Source organism: Ursus americanus, chromosome 33 (assembly GCF_024610735.1).
Source record: "Ursus americanus isolate L20-20 chromosome 33, mUrsAme1.1.p, whole genome shotgun sequence".
In the NCBI taxonomy this organism is placed as follows: Eukaryota; Metazoa; Chordata; class Mammalia; order Carnivora; family Ursidae; genus Ursus; species Ursus americanus.
Genome location: NC_142159.1, coordinates 16783839 through 16804305, shown reverse-complemented (window position 1 = coordinate 16804305; position 20467 = coordinate 16783839). Strand labels below are relative to the sequence as shown.

Sequence of the window (20467 nt, the reverse complement as noted above, 5' to 3'; positions counted from 1 at the left end):
CAATGACACCCACATCACACACCACAGTGTTCTGCGCTCCCAGCCTCCTCCGCAATGTGACAGGCCTACCGCAAGGGCCATCCACTCCCATGCTCAAGAGGGAGGCCAGAAGGACGGGAAGGGTTCAGGATGCCGCCAGGCCCCAAGGCCTTATTCTTTGCACCAGACCAAGCTGCTTCCTTGGCCAACAAGCCATGAGGGCTAAAACCCAAATAAAAATGAGAAGCACGTGGAAAGACAAAATGTTCCTGAGCTGCAATATTTTTAAATCTCTCCTTCTCTGAGCAAATGAATTATGGGTTCAGGTCAGAGTCCCGAGCGGCTGTCTGAGGGGCTGGGAGACCACAGGGGTACCACTGAACGGTGCCTGGAGGGACCCTGGTGCTCATCAGTCCAATATGAAGCAGCAGCGAGGAAAAAAACTCCCCTGCTGGAGATCACACAGCCCATCAGGGGCCAGGACGCGACCTGCACTCAGGGCTCCACAGTCCTGGAGCCGTGCCCTCTGCCCCTGCACCATTTCCCATACCCCACACCGTTTCCCGTGTGCAGTGCAGATCCCTAGGGTCTGAGAAAGGTTTTAGAGGGGTAAGGACAAATGGGATCCAGTGCTTACCGATTCTTAACACGCACGAAAAAATGAAACCAGCACCTCAAACATGACCTTAGAGATGTTTCTGCCCAGAAAGAGGCGAAAGAAGCCTGAGGTGTTAGGCTCCAGCCAATTTAAAGAAAAACATTAAATAATGATCAAGGTAGCATAAAAATACCGTGAGCTGGTAGATGGCCAAGCAGGGAAAGCCAACCTACACCACCCCGGGCTCACCGTGGCAGCAGGCTAACGCAAGCAACCAGAGGAAAAGGTGAAACAGTGAGAGGAACAGAGGTGTGGAGCCCCGCGGGCAGCTCAGCTCTGACACAGGAAGTGAGCGCCCGCAGCCGAGGGCGTCCACGTGCCGCACCCCCACTCCCAAGCTCATCCAGCCGGAGCGAACCGCCTTCCCACCCAGAACTGTGGTCACGGTAGCCTTGCTCTGCTCCTGGTACTTGAGCCCGTCGTGAAGGCTTAATCCGGGGCTCTGGCCTCAGAGAAACCCTCCTTTCGGTTTTGCCACATGCTTCCATTAAACTCCCCGGGGTGCGGGGGCAGAAGTCCCCCTCAGAGCCTCCCAGTTGCTAAGAGCCCAAATTACCAGGGTTGTTTTAGTTTAAAGTATAATTTGGGTTCACGAAATACCTCGTTATGCTTCCCCTCCTCTGTTTCCACACCAGCGTCAGAGGCTGCATGTGGAGCTGGGAGACACTGCTGGACAGCAAGGCTCTCCAGAGTTGCACCCACCCACCCCGAAAGGTCCTAGGAATGAGACGCTCATCTAACATCACCAGGGATATAAAGGGTCTTATGATCACAGTGGAGTCAGACTCGCTCCAACAGGCAGAAGCCCCCAACCAAGCACGCAAATCTTCTCAGACTTTGAGAAAGATTCCGTCATTTCTAAAAAAGTATGTATCTAATACTTGCGGGAAGTATGCTTTCCGCCACAACTCCCCTCCCAACAACAAAAATCAAAATTTGTGGAAGAATTCTATTAAAATCTTATTTTTAATTTTTCTTAAAGATTTGAGAGAGAGAGAGCGTGCACATCAGTGCGGTGGGGAGGGGCAGAGGGAGAGGGAGAAAGAATCCAAGCAGACGCTGCGCTGAGCATGGAGCCCAATGTGGGGCTCGGTCCCACAACCCTGAGATCATGACCTGAGCCAAAATCAGAGTCAGACGCTTAACTGACTGAGCCACCCAGGCAACCCTAAAATCTTGTTTTTAAAACATCATCACTTTATCATACGGTTTCACTCATATGTGGAAGATAAATAGCACAGAGGATCATAGGGGAAGGGAGGGAAAACTGAATGGGAATAAATCAGAGAGGGAGACAAACCATGCGGCACTCTTGACACCAGGAAACAAACGGAGGGTTACAGAAGGGAGGGGAGGTGGGTGGGGGGATGGGGTCACTGGGGTTGGGCATGAAGGAGGACACGTGATGTCATGAGCACTGGGTGTTACACGCAACTGATGAATCACTGAACACTACATCCGAAACTAATGATGTACTCTGTTGGCCAACTGAATTCAAAAAATAAAAATAAAGTAAAACATCATCATTGTAACCACCTCTATGTCGCCAAGTAGACACGGCACGGCCACATACTAGGCTTGTTCGACATTTTGTGCGTACAGCTGGTTCTCGCTATCTGCGGATTCCAGTTTGCAAATTCACCTACTCACTGAAGTTTACCTGTAACTCCCAAGTTACTACTCATGGCACCTCCAGTCACTCCCAGACATGCACAGAATGGCAAAACTCTGGGCTGCCCAACGCGCTCGATCTATGGCAGAACGAGGCAATACTCTGCCTCCCGGTTTCAGCTCTTGCACCGTCAGCTGGAGTCCCTCTCGTGGTCTCTTTTGTGTCACCTTTCCCACAGTTCTCTGCTCTTTGTTGATGTCGCTGTCTAAAAACGGCCCCCGAGCCTAGTGCACAAGGAGGCTGCGTACGCTGGAGGGGCTTCACCCAGACGTGAGCTATCAAGCTGCTGGTCGTCACTGCAACATCAATGAACCAACTGTATCCAAAGGCGTCCTTGGGGCGCCTGGGTGGCTCAGTCTGTGAAGTGTCTGCTTTCGGCTCAGGTCATGATCCCAGAGTCCTGGGATTGAGCCCCGCGTGGGGCTCTCTGCTCAGTGGGGAGTCTGCTTCTCCCTCTCCCTCTGTCCCTCCCCTCTGCTTGTGTGCTTTCTGTGTGTGTCAAATAAATAAATAAAATCTTAAAAAAAAAAAAAAGTGTCCTTAACTAGAAACACACGTAGAACAAGTTTCTTTTCTTTTGTTTCACATTAGATCCGCAGACCTCATCCCTCTTGTAGCTGAAAGTTTGTGCCCTTTTACTAAACTCTATTTCCGCCCGGCCCCAGCCCCTGGCAAACACTGTTCGACTAAGTTTCACTTCTATTCGTTTAGATGACACATTTAAGTGATACCACGCAGTATCTGTCTTTCCGGTTATGCACTGATCAGATGACGAAAATGTTGCGACCAGAGGATCCCAGGAACTGAGGCCTGCATTTCTCCCGGGGCAATGGTTCAGGATTTGCTAATGCACTGTTCATGGTGACTTCACAGAATGACAACTGCAAGCAACGGCAACAGACTGTATGTACGTAGGTAGGAAGAGGGCTCAAACCTCAGGACATAATCACAAGGGCAAGGAGAGACTTCATACCTCAGGACACAATCACGCGAAGGGAGAGTTCATACCTCAAGATACAATCACAGGGCCAAGGAGAGCGTTCCAACCTCCGACACGCCAACAGGAACAAAGTCATAGCATGCAGTAAGCAAATAAGGAGGGCCAAAAAAAAGTCCTGCATGAAGACCCTCACTGCAGCTCAACATTAAGGAAAAATTAACCCCTACTTATCCAACAATAGGGGAATGGTTAAGCAAATGACAGTCTTAACCAGTTGAAATATTTATCATCTAAAACGTTCATGACATTTTTATAACAAGCAAATTATTGAAAAAACAGCATGACCTATAAATAACACAGAAGTATGAATGCAATACATGAGAAACCTTTAAAAATCATGCAGAGACAAAGACACTGAGGCAAAACACCAAAGGCTAACCGGAGCTGCTAGCAGGCCACCTTTTTCCCTTCCTTTCTGTATTTCCCAACTTTTCTATAATGAACACATTACTTCCGTAATACAAGGAAAAACACTATGAACTTTAAAAAATAATACTGTCACATTCCAAAGGGATCCCTGAACGGGTTCAGGAAACTTCCCAGGGCTCCTGCCACTGGTGTTCATGCCCAACTAGATGGCCATGTGTCTCCCCCACCAGGCTGAGAGCTCTTTAAGGCGGAGTCCCCTTTTGGCACAGAGCACAGGAGGCACTCAGCTAATAATGATGGGTGAGGGGGATGGGCAATGAACCGCCAGCAAATTCTACTCAAGGGTGGAAAGACTATTGGTAAACCACACAGGGCAATGTCGTGTTGTAAGTCAGGTCAGGGTGTGGAGAGGGCACAGAAATGGACAAGGGTGAAACTGGAGCCTCCTTCACGAGTGACCCCTGCCGGGTGGCATCAAACCCTCCCACCCATATGCTTCTGGCTCCAACGACTAAATTATTGCCAGTTCCTCTGAACATGCCACGTTCTCCTGCACACACTGTTCTCTCTGCCTGCTGTGTCCCCGCCACTTGTCCTCCTGGCAAATCAGTCCTTTCATCTCCATTCCAGCAAAAGCTTCTCCCTAGACCCCTGTGGTGCTCCCCCCCCAGACACTCTCTTCACTGCACGTGCACACACCCCCTTACACAATGATTATCTTCCACTCAATAGGTTCTTTTGAGAGACTGTGCCCCTTCTCTGAATGGTCTCCGTGTAGATACGGAAGGTACCTTAATGATGCCCACCTCCAAGCAGAGCACAGAGCATTGTTAAACTCCTGCACGGACGGATGAATGGGTGTGCAGACAGGATGACTGTGGTAGTCAGAAAAGGCTGGGTGGCCAAGAGGGGACAGAGCCAGGCCCCGGAGGGTAAGAGGGATGGACTGGAAGAAGGAGGAAGGCAAGGGGGGGTGGGGGATGCTGCAAGCGGAGGCCCAGAGGCAGAAAACAGCCAGACTCTGGCAGCCACCAATTTTAGGTGGTCCACAGGTAAGCACCTCTTATATCAGAAGTTAGAGTCTACTTCCATGTATACCTCCTACTTGGGGCATCGGATACTGGTTTTCCATTTATGGTAACGACAGTTTCCCTCTTAAATAACTTCAGGTAAAAAAAGAAAGAAAGGAAAAAAAGAGGCAATTTAAAGAAAAATTAATTAACGGATCAAATATGGAGATGGACGCAGCAAAATCCAGGGAGGTTAACCCTAGATAGGACATTTCTGCAGGAAGGCAAGCAGCTCTCTCTGCTTAGCCAGAACGGGAAGCCAGGCTGAGGAATTGAAGCTGGTGAGGCAGGGAGGACGACGGGTCAGTTCTGAGCGCCCAGAGGGCAGCCTGCAGCTAGGGGCTGTGGGGATAGCACTTGGGAGGGCCAAGTGACAGGAAGAATGGGTGGGGAGAAAAACGCTTGTCCTCCTCCTTAGCCCTACAACCCACTCTGGAGGATTTACTGTAAGGAAGTGACTCTAAGGAGCGGAAAACATACATACGTATGTGTGTATACAGATAAATAATCACTATTCACAGCAACTAACATAGTACAGTAAAGGCCCTCAAACCAGTCATTCACTGAATCCTCACAACCCCAAGGAGGTAGGTAATTCTAACGTGAACATTTTAGAGAGCTAGGCAGACAGAACAGACCGATTCAGTGCTTTGCTTTACTCAACACTATCACATTTTTTTTTAAGTAGGCTCCACACCTAGTGTGGAGCCCAACATGGAGCCCTAACTCATGACCTTGAGATCAAGACCTGACCTGAGATCAAGAGTCAGACACCCAATGGACTGAGCCACCCAAACATCCCCACACACATTTTAATGGCTGTATTATATACCATTATGCTGCTGTACCACCATTTTTCAACCAACTGTTGGACATCCCCCCCCACCCCCGCCCCAAGCCTGGCTACTGCAGTCATGGTCCCTTACGACATGGCAACAAAGTAGGAGCTAAACATCAAAGGGACCCAGGTGTTAGTCCAAAGGGCACTGGCTTTGTGGGCTGGTCTACCCTACTGCCATGAAGCTCTCTCACAATGTCATGTTGGAAAGTGGGATCTTTGCACGAATCACTGGAGGAGCAAGGTCAAAGATGAGTTTCCAAATGTGAAGTTTTTGCAGCAGAAAAGACAAGAGCCTACTGGTAGAGTCCACATTCCAGCATGTCAGACACAGGACTCTCGTCCCAATTGCACTAGTGGTTTACTGTAGGATCTGGGCAAGCCTCAAGCCCTGTATGAGCAGCAAAATTCCACGACGGCAGAGGTTACGTGCAAAGGCTTTAAAGTCAGAGCAGCCAGGTTCAAATACCGGCTCTGTCATTTATTAGCAATTCACATGAAGTCTCTAACTTTCCGTAAATATGATTTACATAAAGTCCTAAATTCACAGGATGCCATGCTTAGGAGAAATCTGGGAACTAAAGAGGGTAACGCATGTTAAGTGCTAAGTAAACTAGGTAGCAGATGCTAGTGCCTTCCTTATGGACTCTGAGGGCCTGCTGAACGCTTCAGCTGACTCAGAGTCTGCCTGTACTTGTTACAACACACAGCCCATCACCTGAGGATTGGAAATCGTTTCTTTCCTTTCCTGAGAGATTCCGGCATGTTACGGAATTCAATTCCTGGGATTTTATCAGTTAATTCAATGGCTCACAAGGTACTCTGAGCTCATCATATGGAGGTCCAACACTCTATTTATGTGTCCATGTTCTGCCAATGAGTCACAAGATGGGAGGGCCCTTCCCTGGGGACCATGGCAACCGGTTCTTGCTTGTTATTTCAAGAAATGCCTCCCCAACAATCAATATGTACCAAACAGACACTGCAGAATCAAAATAAAAGCAGGATCCTGGGGAAAATTCCCAGGATGCTCCCGTGTGCTCTCCATCTGGAATTCAGAAAGCTCAGAAACCACACAGTCTGTGGCCAAGAGGAGAGAAAGCCTTACAGCCTTATGGCACCAGTTTTACGGGAGGCAACAGGACAAGGGGATTCCACCGCACCGCTGGGTGATCACTTCTGGAGAAAGCGATTTAAAGGAAGAAGGAAGAAATCAAGGTTGTTGAGAGAACATGAAGACTAGACCCATTGTCAGGCATATCACCTAACGCAAAATAAGACAAAAAGGAATAGAGGCTACCACGAGCGGAGGCCACGGAGACCCTGCCCATCCTGCAGACAGGTGCTGCCATCCACAGCCTAGCGCTCTCAGCTCTCTGAAGCCAAGAACCTCTTTCAGTATCTTTTACCTCTTGGAGTTGGACTAATTCCATCGGTTCTATTGGTAGGCAGACGAGAACAGCCTCTCTGCTCATCTCCGGCCCTCGCGGCAGGTGTAACACAGCCAGGGTACGGAGTACGTTGTTCCCGAATTCAAATGCTAGCTTGGTCATACGTATATCTAACAGCTATTATATCCCCATACTGCATTATTTCAGAGTCCACCTGGATGTACACAAAACAGAGGAGACAGGCAGAAAGAAAGACTATAGGGCGCTCAGGGTCTCAAAAGTGATTCCAAACCCTGACTACAGGTTAGCAGTTACTATGTGGGAAACAAGGCTCCCTTTTAAATGAAGAACCACAACCACTCCATGCTCATTCCTTAGTTTTTTGTTTTTTTAAAGATTTTCTTTCTTTCTTTGAGAGACAGGGAGAGAGGGAGAGAGAGACAGAGAGACAGAGACCGCGTGCAAGCACGAGCAGAGGGAGAGGGAGAAGCAGCTCCCCGCTGAGTAGGGAGCCCAACGCAGGGCTTGACCCCAGGACCCAGGATTCATGACCTGAGCCGCAGGCAGAGGCTTAACTGACTAAGCCACCCAGGTGCCCCTCATTCTTGTAGCATCTTAAGAAGCGCTCCAAGTCCTCAAAGCAGAACCAGGGGCAGCCATCTAACACACAGTTGGCTTAGAGTTGCAAAATGTACAAAAGCACTAAAGAACATTGGTTAAAACCATCAACATAAAGACTTCCCTCTGTATGTAAAAACAACATCCTTCCCTGAGTACTGACGGCTGGAAGCTGGAATCAGAAGACCAAGTTTATTTATTTTTTATTTTTTTAAAGATTTTATTTATTTATTTATTTGACACAGAGTCAGCCAGTGAGAGAGATAGCCAGTGAGAGAGAGATAAGCAGGGGGAGTGGGAGAGGAAGAAGCAGGCTCCCAGCAGAGGAGCCTGATGTGGGGCTCGATCCCAGAATGCTGGGATCACGCCCTGAGCCGAAGGCAGACGCTTAACGACTGAGCCACCCAGGCGCCCCAGAAGACCTTAACGACTGAGCCACCCAGGCGCCCCAGAAGACCAAGTTTAAAGGCCACCTCTGCTCCTTACTGGCTGTGTGACCTTGTACAAGACATCTCTTTTCTTAGGCCTCCTATTTCCACATCTGCAAAGCATTTTGGGGGCCACGATCAAAATGGGGCTATGGTATAGATTACATGAGATGGTATCCACAGTGCTCAGCACATGGGCTGGCCCAGTACAAGTCCGCTGCATGATAAATCCTCTAAGCCGATGAGCAGAGGCCTGTCCGGTCCAAGAGCAAGGCCCCTGGCAGCCGGAAAGTCAAGGCCTCCCCTCAGTGTGATCGTTACAACTGCTTTTTAGATGGATGGTATTCCTCAATACAGGGATTTTTAGATCCAATTCTCTTCCCCACGGAATGGTGCTAATGATGAACGATGACGTTCCTATAGACAGTACTGTGTTAAATGCTTACACAGGCGGCCGGAGCTACAGTATTCATGTACACTGCTCTTACTTAATCCTCTAGCTACCCTGCGAAGAGGCAGCTCTTATGTCCATTTTACAGATCAGGAAATTGAGGCTCAGAGCGATGAAGTGACTAGGTGAAGCTCATAGTTCAGAGCCACAGCAGAAATCAGAGCCAGGAGTCTCCTTCCACCATACCTTACCAGGCTGCCTTCCAACAAGTGTTTTCTCGCCCATTTTCTTTTATCTTGCCTCCTTTCTCCCTCAACCCCAACACTCTACCTTAAAATCAACACTTGCCCTTAAAACATTCAGCCCCTGAGGCAGTGAGGTCTTGCAGGCCTGTGGCAGCTCACAAATGCGGCCTTGGTTGGCAGAAGCTCGGAGCACCCATGAACCCCTGCCGTCTTCAGAAGAGAAGAAAATGGCTCAGAAAATAACCACAGTGGGGGGGGGGGGAGCGGGGTGCAGGAGGGTAGGAATGACAAGCATCACCATTAGCACCATGCCCCGCTCCCCTCGAGGCCCTGGATACCAAATGTGACCAGCACTCCAGGGTTAGCCACTCGTGCCATAAGACAATACAAAACAAAACAAAACGCAGCCATTTTCCAGAAGAGTGACTTTTATTATCACCTGGAACAAAAGCGCCATTTCAAACAACTTGTTCACGGATAGTCAGATGCGTCAGGGCAAGGCCCATAACTGACAAGAGTTTCCAGTGAGCTATGGGAGAAGGAACACTTCCCTGCCAGATAAGCCGAGACACAAAGTCTACACTCCTTCCAACACAAAGCAAAGAGAGTTTCCACTTTGATGTCTCTTCTGGCTCTAAAAGCCCGTGAAGCGTCCACGTTACTGATAACACCACCATCTTGTTACTAATTTAATAACAGCCATAATGTTATCGTGTGGGGCTTCACATGTATTAACTCATTTAACCCTCGTAAAATCCATCAGAAATGCTTTCATTCTTACCATTTCACAGACAAGGAAACTGAGGCAGGGAGGAAAGGGAGCTGCCCAAGTCTGCAGGCTTGGATCAGAACTCGGGCTCCAGACCCTGCCCTTCACCACCCCGCACTCGGGAACCCTGACTGCCTGGGATCATTCCGGAACTCCAGGCCAGTCGTGTGACTCTGCGGCAAGTGCTCAGCGCCCACCACGTGCTGAGCCGCCAGCGAAGGTCAGAGCCATTAGGATCACGGTTCCCACCATGCCCTCCAGCCAACCTCCAGACAACCTTCAATGCCAGGGCAGCCTGGAGAGCTGAAGGGCGCACTGACCTGATCTCGGAGGCGGGCCTTGCTCGGCTCCTTCCGCTCTCATCACCTCTACCTACAGTGACACTGACAAGCAGGAGCCCAACACTAACTCCGCGTGGCCAGAGAGTCTCACACTGAGAAGCGGGAGGGGCACTCACATTTACTAAGGGCCTACTAGACATTCATCCACTCAACAAACACCCCGGAGCAATGGCCCGCGTGCCAGGGACAGCAGAACGCTGAGATTGCATTCACACTCCGAAGGGGCACTTATCGTTCATCTTCCTTCCTAAGGATAAGAAACAACTTGGGGCTTCGTGACGGCCACCCACTGAAGCTGCAAGGTCAAATAATTATTGAAATGGGCCACTACGTTCTTTCCCCTCAGAGGCCCTGCAAGCTGCCACTGTGTGCGGCGCCCAGGGCTGGGCCGGGGCTCCACAGGAAAACACCAAGGAAATCCTGCAAGGTTTTGTTCCACCAGCAGCGGTCAGCGGGAGGCTGTCACAATCACCAGGATATGCGCAAAGAACCACTGACCTACCCCAAATGCCAAGACGCGACCCTACTGATGGCAGGCTAAGACCTACCGACCACTCTAGAATTCATTAAGCACGCACTTTGGAGTGGGAAGGGCCCGCATCGGGACGTTACCTCTGCCACTAACTGGTGGGGGCCCTTCCGCAAGCTCGTAACCCTTTCAGAGCTTCAGTTTCCTCATCTGTGCAATGAGGAAACCATCTCATGGGTTCGGGTTGAGAGAATTAAAGGTGGTGACTGTATGCATCCAGCAGAGACAGCGGCAGAAGGCAGGCACTTTCCAGACTCAGGAAGAACCCAGGAGGGAACACTTGATAACCCAAGGGATGAAGACTGCGAACTCGGGCACCTCCAATTCCCGCTGCCCAAGGACACTCCTGAAGACCAAGGCGGAGGACTCAAATCTCAGGGCGACCAGAGGTCCACACCCCCTTCGGCTGAAAGAGACTGAACACAGGAGCTGTCAGGAGGATACGCAAGGAAGCAAGGACAGGCTGTGTTGGACATTCTCAAGGACCAAAGCACATACAGGGGCCAAGTCCAACCCCTGCTGTGGGGGGATGTGCATTCCTCAGTGATGGGTCCACATGGAGCCCCAGCGACTATCTGCTGCCTGGGGCGGGGGTGAGGAGACAAGCTGCGCTCAGCACAGAAGGAAAGGACTGATAAAAACAAAGCCAGCTCAGTCGGTGGAGCATGCGACTCTAGATCTCGGGGTTGTAAGTTCAAGCCCCACATTGGGTGTAGAGATTACTTAAAAATAAAATCTTAAAAAAAAAAAAAATCAAAGCCAAAGATGAGACAGAGAGGAATTCAAGGGGCCTTCCGTGGCCACAGTGCCTAAAATCAGATTTTTCACCAGGAGGGTGTGGTGGATCAAGGCTCCCCCTTCCAGTTTCCTGGCACAAAACTACATCTGCAGGAAGCCCGTCCCTGTGAAATCAGACATACCCCTTCAGGGCCAAAGCCTCACCGTGGAGAACCTTGTGTAGCAACATCGGTGTGAGCGAGCCGACCTCGAACCCTCCCCTCCATCCACTGACCACGGCCACAGATAAGGAGGAGGGCATTTGGTACCACCAGAAAACACACAATTCCACGGGGGGGCTGCTTGCTACGCAGCCCCACAGAAAGAGTACGTGAAAAAGCATCTTTTCATAACCTGAATATTTTAAATTACAGATATTTCACATGGTAAACGTTGAATGAGTCCTCTGCCTGAATCTTAGCGAAGCCTCTGTGACAGTAAGCCCAGATAATACTAACACAACCGTCCCTGAGCAGGACCTGGCTCGAAGGGCCCCCGAGGAGTTCAGCACTGGAACAGGAAGCCTTCGCAAGCAGTTCAAGCAGTGGGTGGGAACGTTCAGGGGCTGAGCCGGGGGCAGTCTGCACTGTGGTAAGATCCTCGTGGCCAGAAACACCCGGCTGCAAGCCCTGAAGACTGCCAGGCGTTATCAGGGGACTCTACTCCCTGGGCTCTCAGCAGAACGGGGGGCTACACTTGCCTTCCAGGCTGGCTGGGAGGTTCTGTAAGCCACCACCTAGCAAGCACCCAGATTCACAAAATAATAGGTCATGGCCAACACTCCTGCTGCATTTGCCACACACACACTCACTCCAACCTCACAATAACCCGTCTGGGGCAGGTCGACGGTAGCCACTGAGGCTGCTGTCTTGGAAGAAACAGGGCTACTGGACTGGAGACTTATCACTAGAAAGTTGCAGAGGAAGGCTTCCTTCCACAGGTTTCCAGACATGTCAGGAAGACGTGGGGTGCGACCAGGAGGAGGAAGAGAGAAGGGAAAGCGAGTGGCTCCCTTAAGCTTACGCCCTTCTGCTGTGGACTTCCACCACACTGGGTCTGCACCTGTGCCCCAGGCCGTCAGAATCTTAGATTTCCCTGTCTCCATCTGAGTCCTCCACGTAAAACTCATACTCTACTAGGTCTGATGCCTCTGGGAGCATCCATGGAAAGAACGGCTGGATGGAAAAAAAAAAAAAAAAACCCTAGAGGCAGCGCACCAAGGGTCCAGAGCAAGGGCTCTGGGGTCAGACTACGGAGGCAGGCCTAAGTTCTCGCTCACCTGCGCCTGGGTTAACGCGAGAACCTGCCTCAAAGGACTGCTCTGGGTACTAAAAAGTAGTCAATAAAAGCTAGCTCCTGATCTCATTCCAGCCACCCCGCAGAGCCTCCACCCGCCTTGGCCGACGGGCAGTCTTAGGCGGTGGTTTGCCCAGAGCCGAAGGCCGCGTACTCGGAGCAGAACTGGGTGCCACCCACTGATACAGACGGACTGCCGGGCTAACCAGACTAAAATCCCTGCGCGGCTGTTAGGATATCAAGGCTTTGCAGACACTACCATCTAGGATTGAAACCGACCAGAAACAGCAGTTGCATCAATGATAAAGCATCCTATCAGAATGCCTAACCAGGGAGCTCTGGAGGCAGAAGCGTCCCCCTCAGCCCCAGAGCAGGTAAATCATGGCATCTCACTCTGCTTTCCTATCTTTATCTTTTTCAACCACGTGTTCTTGTTCGTACCCATGGCCTCACAGTGGCTGGGACCCCCCTAACCCCACAGGCCGGTGCTGGCGGATGCCTCCCTCCCACCTCTCACCTCTTGGGGCCTCTGTGCACACCACAGCCAGATGATGCTTCCTGAAATACCACAACTCCGCCAGCCTCCTCAAATTTCTACCTGCCCCGTCAAATATTTAACTGGCTCCACACTGTCCCAGATCAAATGCAAACTCCTTAGCTTAGCAACTCCGGTGCTCCCCAACGGACTCCCGGGACTGAGGCACCCCCACACGCTCTGTCTACTCTGTGGCTGGGCTCCAAACTCACAAGGCTGACCGTACCCCTGAACTTTGCTTTTGTTCCAGGCAGGGCCTAGAATGGCCTCTCCTTGACTGCACACCCCACCCTGTCCTTCTGCCTCGGCAAGGTCTCCCAGGGCTTCACACCCAGCCCCCACCCAAGCTGCCTGTGGGCTGAAGTGGTCTGCAGGGCTTCCTGGAGGAAGTGGAACGCAGGCCAAGCAGACACGTTCCCCATGCTAATGAAGCCTTTTCTACAGTATGTCCTTCCTGCTGCACTCAACTTTTTGGATGCATCCTGTGTCCCTTTCTGGATTAGAGGACAGGGATTATGGCTTCTATTTGTGTCCCTTGCTCTCCAGTACGCAGAATGAGACGAATAATAATCATAGCTACTATCTACTGTGTGCCAAGCACTGGATTAAGTACATTACAATTTTCCCCATCTTTCTCCCGGTATCACTGAAAAATGTTATCCTCATGAGGATAGACAAGATCAAGACACTGAGGCCAAGGGAGATGAGAACCCCCACCTCAGCTCACACGCTGAGCGACAGATGCAGGACTCCAACCCACACGCGCCCAGCTCCAAAGCCCATGTTCCGCGGAGCAGGCAGCAAGCAAAGGGCAACCGCTCTCAGCTCTCACCACGCAGTCACTTGGCGTTGACGAAGCACCTACCAAGCGCCAGGCGACCAGTGCAAGGTGTGGGGTGCTTAGCGGGAACCAAACAGACCGAGCTCACATGCTCTGTCCCCAGTCCTGACCCTCTTCTTCCAGCCTGGGAAGAGGCCAAGACTCAGTTCGTAAGGGGCTCCACCAGACACAGACAAGGCATCCAAACCAAAGACAGACAGCATCAGGCTGTGACAACACGCGGTGTCCCGTGTACAGGGAGCCTTTTGGGGGGGGGGGGGCGGTGAAGTAGAGCCTCGGGCTCTATTAGGGAAGCTCTTCATTCAAGGCACAGCCCAAAGCCAAGCAAACTCCAGCAGGCAGTCAGGAGTGAAGGAAAGGAGTCTCTCTCTGAAGTCAGAAAACCCAGTTCCCACTTAACAGCTACAGAGGGACTCACCACACACCCCTTCGAACCTCATCTGTAATATGGTGATGATGATGATAACAGTGAGTACATATATAATTATGTGCTAGATAGGCTGGAAGGACTTGACATGTATTATCTCATTTAATCCTCAAAACAAGCCTTACGAGGAGGTCCTGTTATTATCCCAAGGCAGTCTGGCTCTACGTCCTAACTGCTTATACTGTGCTGCCTCCCTCCTAAGGCTGAGCCGTTCTGGCGGGGCTGAAGCACAGATCCAGCAGGCTAAAGCCCCCGGCAGAGTTCACGCACGGGGCTGGTGCCCTAAAACGTACATCTCCACCTCCTTACGGGGAAACACGACTCTCCAAGAGCTTAGGTTTAGAAATGGCATTGCTCCAGCTGGTCCTAATGTGGGCGACCTTGCAAAGGCATCCTCTGGCCTTCCACACCCCACTCTCACTGCTGGGGTGTGCTGCAAAGAGCAATGGGCCCAGATCCTGTACTACGGGCCCTGCTGCTCACAGCTTCTAAGACACAGAGTGAGTGTACAACACAGGAGTCAGATGGACCCAGCTTTGAGTCCCAGGCGTGCCACTCACACAGGTCACTCAACCTCTCAAGCTTCAGGTTCCGTGTAAGTAAAATGGGGGAGCAGGTTATCATCTAAGCCGTGTTTCTGGATCACAGTGGATCCTCCATCAATGGCAGCTACCCAGGTCAGGAGGGCAGGACTTCTGCAGCACCACAAGGTTACACTTCCAGGCAGGAGGGCTTCTGGTGTGCAAAGGGACAAACAGGTGTGCAGTGCACTTCGCTTCCACGGTTATGGCAGAGGGAAGAACAGACACGCTCCCAAAGGTCTGGGAGTGAAACCTGGCACAAGCCCCCACTCTCTCTTAAATCTCCTGCCACATCTCATGCAAATGACTTGCCCTCATATCAAACAAGGCTCTTACCCCTTAAATTGTAGGTAAAAGTGACATCCCCCCCCCAACAATGTAAGCTGTGAGGGATGGACCCTTGTCTTGCTTATCACTGTGTCCTCAACACATAAAGCTGTGCAAAAAAGACACTTAATATACACAGAATTAACATATTTCTATAGCTTCAGGTACACCCTAAGTCGCCTCTGTATTTGCCTACTGGCAAGCATTTCCCAGCCTAGGAAGCAGGAGTCTCGATGGTCTATGTACCTGCCCGGGTTCCACCTCCCTGGGCTGTCAGTCACCGGTCCTCTTCTCTCCCCCATGGAATGTGACAGCAGCACAGGACTTCCGAGCTATAAATAGGAATATCTGCTTTCAAACTATCTGAATTCAAACTGATTTATCATCTCAACCTCAAGCTATCAATTGTTGGCTACCTTTTTCAAGCATTCCACCAAAGAGGCCAGTTGGGTTTAAATCAACAGGACTGTATGTAGTGTAGGGTCTGGGCTGAACGGTGTCTCATCCACACCAGAAGCCCAGCCAAGACACATTAGCGTCAGCTATATTGTTTCACCTTGCAACAATGTGACAGGCCTCTCCGATCAGCCTGTCGGGCGAAACCATCTGTGAGCTGGAGGGACAACTCATGAGGGGGCTCTGCCTGTCCTTTCACTGCTATGGCCCCATCAGCTGGCACTGGAATCAGAACTGGTAAGTTAGAACAATCATTCCTGAGTTAGAAGCTACAGCTGTGTAAGGAAAAGTGCTCTGAAACCATAAAGAGCTGACAGCGGTAACACTGTTACCTACTAAGGGAATGCACGGAAATAAATTTCATTTGCCTGTGCACTTAACTGATGCCAACAAAAATCATGGAATTTACTCCAAAGTCCAGTGAATTTCAGATTCTCAAACTGCTTTTTCCCTCCACGGATAACGGAGAGCTAGCTGTCTTCCTACCATCAAACCTACTGAAAATAAAAACCACAGTGGCCTTAATTCATTTACCTATTATACAACCCCACACCACCACTCATGTCCTAGTCCAACTGTCTAGTCTGGATTATTACAGTATCCATGTGAGGGATCAATCTGACAATAAGCAGTCAGAAATTACTTATAAGCCTAGGGGATACTAAGAACAAGTTACTGAGAGAATGGGTATTCAAATCCAAGTGGCTGAGTTCACCGACACAGACACACCCCAACAGAGAGCACTCCAAGCCATCTCCTTCAATGCCAGGTGATGTTCTAGGCCCCAGGGGTGCAGCCATAGAAAACACAAGAGAAAAACCCCTGCCCTCAACAAGCTCATGCCCTGGCCTGGGGCCAGACATGCCTGTACCACCACCCAACTATTGCTCTGCTAGGCGAGGTCTCTTACGTAAAGGACCCAGAACACAACCAATAGTCAGTAAATGCTGCTGCTCCCTTGCCATCTCTGAGTACCCCATTATTCTGTTTTCTAAACAGTGTCCTTTCTATCTTCCTCCACAGAAGCAGCCTGGGACAATGGGGAGGATGGAGGTTAGAGCCGGCCAGATGTTTGGTCGGTGGAAGCACAACACCTTAAATTACTCCAGGTCCTGAGCGGCAGCTTGTTCACCTGTAAAAGGAGGATAGCAACTACCTCCAAGGGCTCTGTGCCGATTAAAGGAGCTCGGACAGGTGGACGGCTCAGCACGGTGCCAGGCACCTAGCAGTCCTCAAGAAATGTTAGCCCTTTTCCTCCATCACTTCCATAATTTTCAGAATGGCCAAATAAAACCCAAATGCAGGACTCGTGAGAAGCATGCTATGTCACTGTGCCCCTCCTGGGTCATGACGGGCATTTCCCATTACCTTTGGAGAATGGGAGCTAAGCCAAGATGCCACTCCCTGCCAGATATGCTGCCTTGAGCAGTCCCACCTAGCCGCCAGATCCACGTTCCCCCGCTTTTGTCCTGAGAGCAAATTTATAAAACCTCACTCAGCTTTCACAGTCCTCGCCGGAACAGTACTTCCCCACACAGGCCTGGGGCGGGGCCACCTCCGGGCAACACAAACATTGGAGAAGTCCAAGAGCACTAACATTAGCCTAAGCCACAGTTAATCAATATACAGGAAGGCAGCAAGAAAAAACTTAGCCACCCAATTAGTCATTCTGGTTCCGTAGCCACATCACTTCATTAAACAAGAAACTGAGATCCTCAAAACACGTCGGGGACCAAAGTTCACATGCAGGCACCTGCCAGCACTGGGCAGGGGAAGCAGGTGGATGGTCCCAGCTCCGTCAGCCCATCTCCAAAGGTTCCTTGATTGTGTAAGGCAGAAGCCCTCTGGCCCTTCCAATCTGGGTGCTGAGCCTGCCCTGCAAAAGTCTCAAAGTGGAGGTAGGGCAGGCTTACTTAGGAGGCCCAAATGAAACCTCAGGCCACTCAGAGAACCTAGAGCACCTGCCATCATTATCAAAACAAACACCACGACTGGAACTAGCTGGCTCCGTCGCGCTCTCAGCCTGGCTCACCTGATCCGAGGCACCTCCATAATCAGCAGTTCCAACCCTCACGAGCTGACAGTTCAGGGGGAAAGGGAGACTGCGCCTGCTGCGGTGCATCGTGTCCAGGCCGTATGTTGGCCTCGCGGCCCAGCGGCCCCCCCAAGGGCTGCAGCCTCACAAGGGCGATTGTGCGTTCATTCCTGTCCTGTCGGCTCCCCCCACCCTCATCCTTCGGCTCCCACTCAGGCCCCTGCACGACGCCCCGCAGGCGCCGCACCCTCGGCAAGGAGGCAGCGGCCACAGAAAGGGCCCGCAGAGCGCCGCGCTGCCTTCCAGCCTTCCGGGCACACAGGTGCCCGCCCTTCCCTCACTCGCTCGCTCCAGGCGGCCTCCCCAGAAGGAGGCAACCCTCCACCTGCGAAGGGAAAGCCCCGGGACTACCCCCCCTCCTCCCGGGCAGGAGAGTTCCCATCGCTTCCCGGCGGCAAAGGTCCTCCCCGGGTAGAGGGGAGGGACCACCTGGGTCGGGGGCAGGGCAGGGAGCAGGGCCCTGGAAGGGTAAAGCCCGGGACAGAGAGGGGCTGACGCAGGCTACGCTAAGAGCGCTGAGAAGTCTGAGGAAGGGCCGGGGGCGGTTAGCGTCCAAGCGAGGGCCGCGGGCGGAGGAGGGGGAGGTCCAGACTAAGGCCAAGGAGGGAAGAGACGATTCGAGCTGAAGCCACGGAAGAGCAAGGAAATGAATCTAGACTGAAGCCACTGGAGGAGGGGTTGACTGGGGTCCAGACTGAAACCATGGAGAAGAGACGGAGAGGGACAGAGGCCTAACCCGAACCACAGGGAGGGGAGCCCAGCCTGGGCCATTAGAGGGAGGAACGATGGCCTACCCCGGCCGTGGGGATGGGGAAAAGGAACCTAGCCCGGGTCGTGGGCAGGAGGAAGGAGGACCACCCCTGGGTCACCGGAGGGGGTGCCTGGCCTGGACCACCGGTCCAGGAGAGTCTAGCCTGGGCTATGGGGGAGACTCGCCTGACCGAGAAGCGGAGAGTGGGACTCCAGCTTGAGCCAAGGGCGGGGGCTGGAAGAGGGAGGCAGGGTCGCTGCCCAGCCCAGCTGCCCGTGCCGGCAGCCCCCTCCTGGGCAGCGATGGTGTCCACCTGGGTCCGGGACCCCGCCCCTCCCCCACCCGGGGGACCCACCCTGCTCGGGCCGGGGCTGTGGGGGGGGTGGCGGGGGCAGAGGAGACCCGGGCTCCCGCGGGGCCCTCGGGGCTAGGAGAGAGTGACGTCGGGCCTTTACCATGGTGGCGGCGGCGGCGGCGGTCCCGGTCCCGGCGTCTGTGGCTCTCCCCCCCGCAGCAGGGCCCGGCGCTTCCACTTCCCCGGGTGTCCAGGAGTGAACATCCGGGTCAGCGCCCCCCTCCCCCCGCGCCGGGCCGCCGCCACCTTCCTTCCCCGCCCCGGCCGGGCCCGGGCCCGCCCCCACGCGGCCGGCTCTCGGCCAATGAGCGCGCAGGGCCGCGGCGATCGCCAAGTATGGAGCGCGGCGCGGGGGGAGGAGCGCAGAAGGGGGAAGTGCAGGGCGGGGCCTGCAAGCGGGGCGGGGCGCGGCGCGGCGGCCGGCGGGGTGGGCGGGCCGGCCGGGGACGCGAGGACTGGGCGGGGAGGGGGAGCTTCCGCCCGCACCCACGCCCCACCTCGGGCGCTGGGGCTGCGGAGGCGGGGGCGGCTGAGGGACCGTGCGCGCGGACCTCCCGGGCGGGGACGCGGAAGGCGCTGGGGCTGGGAGGGGTCAGGCCCTGCCCGCCCCGCCGGGTGCACGCGCGCTCTCCCGCGCGGACCCGGAACTGATGCTGCCGCCGGGCCGGGTCGGCCCATCCCGGAGAGAGCGGCAGCGCGAATCCAAGGTGGGGGTCCCCGGCGCTGCGGGGGAACTGGGAGCAAGTCGCTGCACCTGAGCCCGATCTCTAAAAAAGGAGTCTCGGGCCACACCACTCCCTCACTGAGCACCCACTATATACCAGGCCCTGTTCGAGGCACCGAAAGAAAGCAGAGGTGCACAACACAGGAAGATGCTCCCAGACTACCTGCTGCAGGATAGCTGTGTGGACCGCGCAGGTAGAGATGAGAAAACTGGATTAGTAAATGCTAGGCGTTTGCGAGATGTGCTACAGAGAACCAGCCCATTTGCCCACTCCACAGAGTGACTCAAAGTTGTGTTTTTTGTTTTTTTTTTTTTACCTTTCTCTCTCTCTCTCTCTCTCTCTCTCTCTCCATTCAACAAATAGCTGTTGAGTTTGGTCTAGAAGGCAGGAGAACCGGGATTATGACCTTGCTGATAATACTTGCCCTGCCTGGCTTGCTCACTCTCTTTCGTGAGAATCAAATCAGGTCACCTGTGAGGGGATTGTAAACTGTAAAGGGTTGCACAAATGGCGGAATTAGACCACACACAGGGCCGTGTCCTAGGCCCCCAACCTCAGGGAGCTCATAGTCAAGTAAAAGCTGCCTTTGGCATAAAAATCGGTACAAGTACGTGTTTAAGGCTTGTATTATGGGAATTCAGAAAAGAGAGTGGGACTTAGGAATTCTTTCACTTGGTAACCATTTATTGAGCACCTGCTGTGTACTGAGCACTGTTCTGGGCTCTAATGAGAGAGCAGTGAACTTGACAGTCCCAGTCCATGCTTTTGCAGAGCTTCAACAGTTGGAGAGGATACCATTAGCTACTAAGTAAACATAGTGTCAGGTGGTGATGAGAGATGTGGAGGAAACTCAGGGTGAGGGAATTGGCAGGCAGATTAGGGAAGTCGGGCCCCACAGAGGGCTACTTTAGAAAGTAACATTTGATCAGAGGGAAGCACAAGAACCAGCCAAGGGCACAGACCCAATGGGGACAGTCCCTGGTGTGTTCATGGGCCAAGGAGA

General features: G+C 52.6%; 1 protein-coding gene across 1 annotated transcript in view; it reads right to left on the bottom strand.

Moving 5' to 3' along the window:
- CAPZB (capping actin protein of muscle Z-line subunit beta) overlaps window positions 1-18961 on the bottom strand; it is a 129156-nt gene extending 110195 nt beyond the window's left edge. Inside the window, exon 1 of the mRNA XM_045782503.2 lies at window positions 18840-18961. Coding sequence (XP_045638459.1) covers window positions 18840-18842 — 3 coding nt within the window. The 5' untranslated portion in view covers window positions 18843-18961. The remainder of the gene's footprint in view (window positions 1-18839) is intronic.
- Between the last annotated feature and the right edge of the window lie 1506 nt (window positions 18962-20467).